Source organism: Aphelocoma coerulescens, chromosome 1A (assembly GCF_041296385.1).
Source record: "Aphelocoma coerulescens isolate FSJ_1873_10779 chromosome 1A, UR_Acoe_1.0, whole genome shotgun sequence".
In the NCBI taxonomy this organism is placed as follows: Eukaryota; Metazoa; Chordata; class Aves; order Passeriformes; family Corvidae; genus Aphelocoma; species Aphelocoma coerulescens.
In genome coordinates, this window is record NC_091014.1 from 56,758,014 (window position 1) to 56,766,077 (window position 8,064).

At 44.6% G+C, this 8,064-nt stretch overlaps 1 protein-coding gene across 2 annotated transcripts in view; it reads right to left on the reverse strand.

Annotated features, from left to right (window-relative positions):
* The window catches only part of ABTB3 (ankyrin repeat and BTB domain containing 3), a 165,327-nt gene that overhangs the window by 5,681 nt on the left and 151,582 nt on the right, over window positions 1-8,064 (reverse strand). For both annotated transcript variants that reach the window (XM_069002937.1, XM_069002935.1), the window contains 4 exons: window positions 5,077-5,182; window positions 4,170-4,272; window positions 2,344-2,425; window positions 1,317-1,385 (listed from right to left, as the gene is read on the reverse strand). In XM_069002937.1, coding sequence (XP_068859038.1) covers window positions 1,317-1,385; window positions 2,344-2,425; window positions 4,170-4,272; window positions 5,077-5,182 — 360 coding nt within the window. The remainder of the gene's footprint in view (window positions 1-1,316; window positions 1,386-2,343; window positions 2,426-4,169; window positions 4,273-5,076; window positions 5,183-8,064) is intronic.

Consider the following 8,064-nt stretch of genomic DNA (forward strand, 5'->3'; position numbering starts at 1 on the left):
CCTAGGTGATAACACACATCTCTATAAAGCCACTGCACTGCTTAGTCTATTCCCTATTTCAGAAAAGGTTAGAAATTCAGGAGGTCTTTCCAAACTCTGAGTGGAATAGAGAGTTAGTGAACTTTTCCTATACAGCTCAGGAAGTCAATGTGGGTATGCTTACTTAAAAATCCACTCCCTGCACTAGAGAGGGATAATTTCAGTCCTGAGCAGTTCCATCCTGTCCATTCCATCCTGGCTGCAAGACAGTAGTGTTATAGGGACAGAATAATACAGGCAGCCATAAAACAGTGACCAGACACGAGGAAATGGAAAGTAGCTGCACCAGGGTAAGTGCAGCATTGGCCATAAGGAACAAGTTCTCCACTGAAAGGGTGGTCAATCACTGAAAAGGCTCCCCCAGAGAAGTGCTCATGGCACCAAGCCTGCCAGAGCTCAAGGCACGACACTCTGAATGATGTGGTTTAGTTTTACATAGTCCTGCAAGGAGCAGGGAGTTGGACTTCATGATCCTAATGGGTGTCTTCCAACTTGAGATACTCTATGACCCTGTGATCATGGTGGCAGACACTGATGATTACCAGCTGTTTAAGTAGCTCCGATTTTAGTATTTACTGACCTGCATTCTTTTTGGCTACCTGAAAACTCCCTGAATGACTGTCAAGAGTTTGCTCAAATATCCTTTAATTCTATGTAGTTGGAGTGGTTTTGCTGATCACAGCTGACAATGATGGCACACAGTATTTGGAAGGGGATAACTTAACATCCATAAGGTCGTGGTTGTGTGGCTACACTGAAAGTTCAGTCAGCTCCAGCTGGCTTGGTTTGGCTTTTGCAAAAGGCCACAGCAGCACCTGGATGTTTTACATCCAGTGAGAAAGGGGCAAAGAAGTCTCCATATCTCAGGGAGCAGATTATGGTTTTATTTATAGAATTTGAGAGTCACATGCTTGAAATTGAACTGAACTGTTTCTCCAGTGGATTTCTCCCATGGTTAAAGCCCAGCACATGCCCAAGACTTCTCCCATGTGAGGAACCAAATTGAATGCTTTTAATGCTGCTGAGTTAGGGAGGATGGAACACTATGTTGCTGGAAATTGGTTCCAGATTTCAGTAACACCAGTTTTGCCTCTAAGTAGGTCTTGCAAAGTCTCCCAGTCTCCTGCAGGACTGCAGAGAGCCTGGGCACTCCAGGTGAGGCACTGCTGGCTCTTACAGGAGTGCTCAGGTCTTGCCCAGTGGCCCTGTGCCCTTGGGTGAATGGTACACAGATCAGTCAGCATCACTCCCACTGCAATTAAATAAATGTCTCTTACCTCCATAATTTCATTATTTTTAATCAGGAGTGACTCTGCACCTCCATAATAAAGATACTGCATAACCAGCTGTAATAAAACAAAGGGAGTGTTTATAAAAAGCAATCCAAGACATAGAGGAACAGGGGACGATGCAGGCAATACCCAAGGCTCTCCTAACACCACCAGGGAGTTGTAGGTAAATCAGGCTCAAGCCTCCTGATTTCAAAGATATGCTTGGTTATTCTCTCTCTCTGCGAAGTCCAATGTTTCCTTCTCACAGGTAGTCTAATGTCTCAACCCTCACCCTCAAATTGTCTGGACTTTCTGGTGAGCTCCAAACAGTTTGCAGGAAACTGATTAACCCATTCTGAATTTTCAGTGTATTTCCCAGTCTGTTAAGCACATCACTGATTCAGGCAAGCACAGCATATATAACAGTTATTCCCCTATTCCTTCCCTGGCAAAGGCCACCTTCATTCAGCTGCGTGTGGGCATCCACGGATGATAAGAAAGAGGTGGAGGAGGCTTTGTACTGTAATACAAGACAGCTAAGATGCCCCTGCAGGGAGCCCACAGTTACTGTAGGCAGCTGGGAATTCTTTGCAGCAGTAACAGTTGACACATGGAGCTGTCTGAGCTCCAGCTCAAAGCAAGGGAAGCATATCCATGTACATGCTACAGGTACGGAGAGCAAGCTCTGCCTTTTCATGGCAAAAAATTGATTGGAGAACACTGCAAAGGAAGGGAATGAAGTGTGTCTCTTCCAAACCTGTCCATTAAATACAGAAAGAGCCAACTACAGAAAGAAGTGCTTTCTGGTGGCAGGCAGTGCTTCGTGTGCACAGCCCATGCCAGTGAAATGCACGTTGCTGGGTCTGCTGGGGCACATTTGCAATCAATAGCACTCTGCAGTGCATGGACAGAGATGAAGCCTGTGCTCGTGAAACCACTGCTCTGCTTTATCAAGTACATACGTGCTACTTTGATCAGGGCACGCATGGTGCTCTCTCACAAGTTCCATTCAAATTCAGTGTGAGGACTGTACCTGAAAGATGGGGTACTTCACATAGTTGATCTCAATACAAGTACTATCAGATGCGGGCTTGCTAGATAGCAATGCTTTAAACCTGAAGAAAAAGGAGCAAAATTGAAATACCAGCCCAATTATCTCTGCGAAAAAGTACAGCAAAACCAACACAGAAGTGCAGTGGAATGACAGCATCAACTCTTGCAAAAACAGTATACTGGAATGAATGGATTTGTCACCAAAAAGCATCAAGATTTAGACACTAACATGAAGTTCAAACCAAAAGGAAGAAGCCTCTCTCTAGGAGATCTCAATTTGAAATTTTTGAGAAATACATCTAATATAACAGTAGAATAAAATGTACATCAGAAATTCAGATTCTGTAATGATGCATATTACAAAACCAAAATTTTTTTCTTGAAGGCAACATGATCTTTTATGACCATTTGCAGCATTTAAAACCTGAACATTTTCCTTTCTCGAATGTGATAAATTTTGGCTTATGCCCACTATGCTGCTTTAAAAAATGTTTTGGAACAAAATATTTAAGCAACAACAGATTTTTAATGCTCCTATGAAGGCTTAGTACAATTGTGTAAGAAGAGGCAGAAGAGAAAATGGGATAGGTTGCTGTTCTCTGATTATCAAAACCCAAAAATCAGACACAAGTTTCAGGACAAAAAACCCACATAATTTTAGTTAATAACTGCAGGACTTACGTGAGATATATACATACATAACAATCTACTTCTCAAAACCAGGTATTCCCATTGATCAGAAGGTGAAAATGAGAAATATCCTGCCAGACACACCTGCCCTTGTACTCCCTCTCTTTGATAATTCATCTGACCTTCCAGCAGTAGTTCAAAGCTTGGCTTATCTATCAAGACCAGCATGTGCTGGATGGTAACCTTTTCCATATCATGATTGCATCTTGTTAATTAAAATACAGATAACAATTTATTTGCTTTTACTAGTGCCAAACTTTATTATGAACACAATTAGTAAGCTTAAAGCTGGACTTTGAAACATATTTGTACATCTACCAAGAAGCTCTAAACCCAAATATCCATTTCTTAATTGAAGGCAGGGTCAGATACTGCAGTTACTTTACGCAGATCTCTTTACTCTGTACTGTGGGTTGGCAGCACAACTAGCACCAATTCCCATATTGCTTAAATTGTCAAAACTCAGTGCTTTGTCCTTGCCACATCTTGAACTAAGTTGCTATGGAGGGCCACTTAGATTTGTTTAAAAGCACACCTTGAATTATACAGCTGCATACAAACAACGGTTGTGAGCAACTTTTAGGTTGGGTTGAGCTGGGTAACCCACATTCAGAATTCTGTGCACAGTAAACAGACAATAAGTATTGCCTTTGGATACAGTACATGTTTCACAGCTATTTAATTTTATTTAAAAGCTGTCAAATGCTGTCAATGAATTGTGTGATGGTAGCTTGTTTTTCCTGGAGACTGCCTGAACTGATGCATGGTAGGATTTAGCCATTCACAAGATAAATTATTAAGAATCAGAATATCAAGACTCCTGTATGGTCAAGAACTGGGTGCAGCAACGAGCACCATGCCAATGTGTCTCAGTGGAATGAAGTCAGATGCATGGCTGGAAGCATGGATGAGAATCTAGTGACAGGAGCACTTGTTAAATGTCTGTCAGATCAACCAGAAACAAGCTGTGGGGATGTTCTGATCAAGAAAAACTCGAAGATTGGGCCACTAGCCCTTGAAGAACTGCGAACACTAAAACAAAACAAAAAAAACCCCACAAACCCACAAAATCAAATTCTATTTTTGTTAAAAACCAGAAATGTGTCTCTATTTTACCTTGGTGATGCAGTAAATAGCAACACTCGATGTGCATAAAATGGTCTTCCTTCCACCAGAAATGTGACATCTGACATCTCTTTATTATTAAGAAAATGGGGATCTAGAATCACAAAAAGAAGGAAACAAAAAAGACAGTAACTTTAATTTGGAAGAGGTCATGAACACACTGAGTGTTTTCCTGTTGTGACAAAAGAAAGCTACAGAATAGAAGGATATTGTTTTTAATGAGTAAAGCCCAAAAAGCTATTTTGGGCAGCCTGAGACAGGAGCCCCTCAGACAACCACATGGAGTTCAGACAGAGGGAATTCAAAGCTCTGAAGTCCATGATGATCTTGCTGCAATGACAGCGAGCCGTCCCCTCCGTGTGACGCTGGCACAGCCTCCCAGCTCTGCTGCCCAGAGCAAACTGCAGCTCGGCAGATGCTGGAAGGGCCTACACTCATTTATACCCTATTAAGCCACTCTCCCTGTGTAAGGAAGTCTGTGTCAAGGGGAAGAGGGTCCTGGAAAATTGCTTGGGTCTTCTCTCAGTCCTCTGAAAACACCCTGGGCTCTGCTGACCAAGCTGGGAAGGCTGTGCCAGTGCAGCATCACCTGCAGGCAGCAGCCAGGGTGCTGTGAGATACAGACACACACCTGGCTCCAGGCCCAAGGCTTGGATCCCAGCCTAATGAGCAACACAGACAAATCTTTGCAGATTTACAGCCCCACTCGAGTGCACCTGATGACCCTCCTGATTTCAGTGGGAGTTTTAGGTCAGACTAAGTTGGGGCCCTTCCTTTTCTAATTCTGTCTTTTAAATTCAGGTTTTTCTGACTTGTGGCCCCCTCAAGCACCTGCCCAGCAACAGCCTTCCCACAGCTCTCCCTGGAGAGCTGACGAGGATCTTCCAGTCCCACTTACCCAGGCGGGAGGTCTGCTTGCGCTTAATTTCCACAAGCTTTGGGATGGGGTAGGGTCCATAGCAATGAGTGAAAATGACAGAGAGCTGCTGGCTGATCACCTCATTCTAAGCAAAAGAAAACAAATATATGCAACATAAAATCAGTATGCAAAGGACATGTTACGTTGTTCTCAACCAGCTGCCTGTTTTGAAGGTGAAAACTGTGATTGCTGAAGCTTTATTAAAAATCAGAGCTTACGATTATTAGCATTTGTCAGAAACTGCAGCTCTCATTTACTTGATTGCTACGTCTCCTGTACAAATCACTTTAAATGAAAAAGTCTTCTCTTTGGATGACAAGTCTTCTTTGCCTAACAAATTCCACAGCCCTGTCCCCTCTGCAAAAACAAAGTTCCTTTACAACAGTGATTTCATTTTATTTGCAGACTTACTGTACTGGGAAATGACTTTTTATTTTTTTCTCTTTAGACAATGGTCACTGGTCACGTCTTGGAAAACCTGAGCTACAGACAGATACAGGTGCACAGCCTGCATGCATTTTCAAGTGCAGCAGTCTCACAAACAGACCCTTCCCTTACAGAGTGACTGAGGCATCTGACCCAGCCACTAATTTAATCCCAAATATGCCTCTGGCACCAGCGTGGGTACTACTGTGCTGTGGAAGCCACCAGACCCTCACAAAACCAGGTCTGGTCCCTGGCCTTACCCCTTTCTGCGCCAACTCTGGGGGCAAGGCACCCACAGGATGCTTTCCTAAGCACCTTGAGAATTTGTATGCCTAAGCTGTAAGGGCAGTGAAATGGATTTAACACTTAACTACCTAAGTCCCAGATGAAAACAGGATTTAAAAGCTATGGCAAATTTTATCCCACACTTTGCTGATAACCGAAGCAAGTCTAGACAAGTTCAGCAGTGCCACACTGTTAATTCCTGGTGACATCTTTAAACTACCCCGTTGGCTGGTGATTCTCTCCACACCAGGAAACTTGTGAAATGGCAAGACACTTAGACGTAAGAGGGTCAAAGGCCAGGAAATAAGCAGGTGAGGGACAAAAAAAATCGTAGTACAAAAATTTGAGGAGTGTAGATATCATACTAAAAATATCTCCAGGCTTTAGAAGCAGAAATTGAAGCTTTCCTTGCTCTGAGCATATTTCAGAAGTGCTCCTTAAATCCCAGGAGTGAGAAGGAGGAGTGGCAGAGATGCTGTAATGACTCCCTTACTGAATCTAATCAAACAGGGTGGGAAGGGGTAGAGCTGTTCCCTCACAGGCACATGCTGATGTCAAAGGAAATTACACGCACTTGCCCACAGGCACGAGTTGGCTCCTATTACTATGTCAGATGTAGCACTGAAAGAAATGCTAAGAGAAATATTCATACTGAGAGACACCATTTAACAGGCACGGGCCCAGCCCTCAGAGGGGGGCTCACCACTGTGGCTCTGATACAAGGAGGGTGTCTCATCCCAGGAGCATCTCACTCTTCAGCATCCTCCCACTGGAGCTCTGCAAAGCCCTCACAAAGGGAGTGAATCACAGGCTAAAGAGAAAAGGAAGATTTAAGGCCAGATTTAAAGAAGGAAGTGACTCAGCTGCCAGGAGGGCTGGGAGGGAAAGCTTTAGACAGACAGGGCAGAAAGAGCAATGTCTTCTCTGCTCAGAAGGGCTGTGCCGAAGCGCCAGGGCCGACTGAGTCAGCCAGGGAGGAGTGCGTCCGGGAGGGATGCTGATTACAGCAGGGCAGCTCCTGGTTGGATCTGGCAGATCCTAGAAGCCAGAAAACACAAGAGAAGATGCTGACAATTCCATGGTTAGAGCAGAGGGAAGCTTCTGGAGAGGAGAAGCAATGCTCACCTTTACCTGCAGTGAATACAAGCAAAGCGCACTGAAGAGGAAAGCTCCGGGCAGCGCCCTCCCCAATCTGCCAGGGTGCACAGGTCCTGTCTGTGTCACTGAGGTTTCAGTGGGCTCCATGAACTCACCAGTCCCAGCCACAGCTGTGCCTACGCAATAGCTTTTTAAAAACACACACACACATCAATAAAGACAATGCAACTCCTCCTTCCAGGGTGCCTGTGGGAATGTGCTGATGGAAAATCTGGGTATTGACTTCGCAGTGCCTTGTTAGGAGCTGCAGGCCTAACTCACCAGACTGAACCATGGCACCATAGACCAGGATACCCAGCTGCACCGAGACCAGGCAGGGACAGGCCAAACCTAGCCACACAAGTGGGAGAAGGGGATCTCTGCTAGTTACTCCAACCAACATAAAGAATCAGTTGTGCCTGCAGACAATCCCATGGGAGCCTGCCTACATGGGCTAGGTGCTGCCTGCTCCCTGGGTCACCAACGGGGCACGAACTCTGTGGTGTGCAGATATGAGCCTATTAAAAAGCCACTTTGCCCACAAGACTGTGAAAAAAATGGTGTAAACTAAGTTCTAACTAGCTCAAGATACGGTACATTCACATGAGAGATGCTTAAAAACCCCAAGACAGAGATGAGACAAAGAGAAAACAGACTTTAGGATGGACACATCAAAGAAAACAGCGTCATCAGACAGTGGTTTCAGACCTCCAGTGCAGAACACTGACCTCATTTGGCAGAGAGGAGGCTGGAGACTTCTGGCTTCTGTTGGTAACATTAAATACTTATATCTCATGCCACTCAAAGGCCAAAAAATGTGCTCAGTGAGAAAGCTGAAGCCTGTGCTTATTCAGAGTCATTGCTAACAAACAGCAGCAAGGGAGGGGAGTAGTAAGTTATTGTACCACATCAAGTTTGCTTCCCACACCCCCAGCACACAGCCAAGTTCACAGGACTGTGGCCCTGGATCTGCTCCCCACAGTACCTCTGCTGACTTTTACCAATAAACCAGACAGAAACAGGAGAGGGAAAAGGGATCCTTTATCTGCAGCTGGATGGCTGGGGAAAAAATTGGCTTTTTTAAGCCAAGTCCTGCTCTTGGAGGACTTGGGCTGCCTG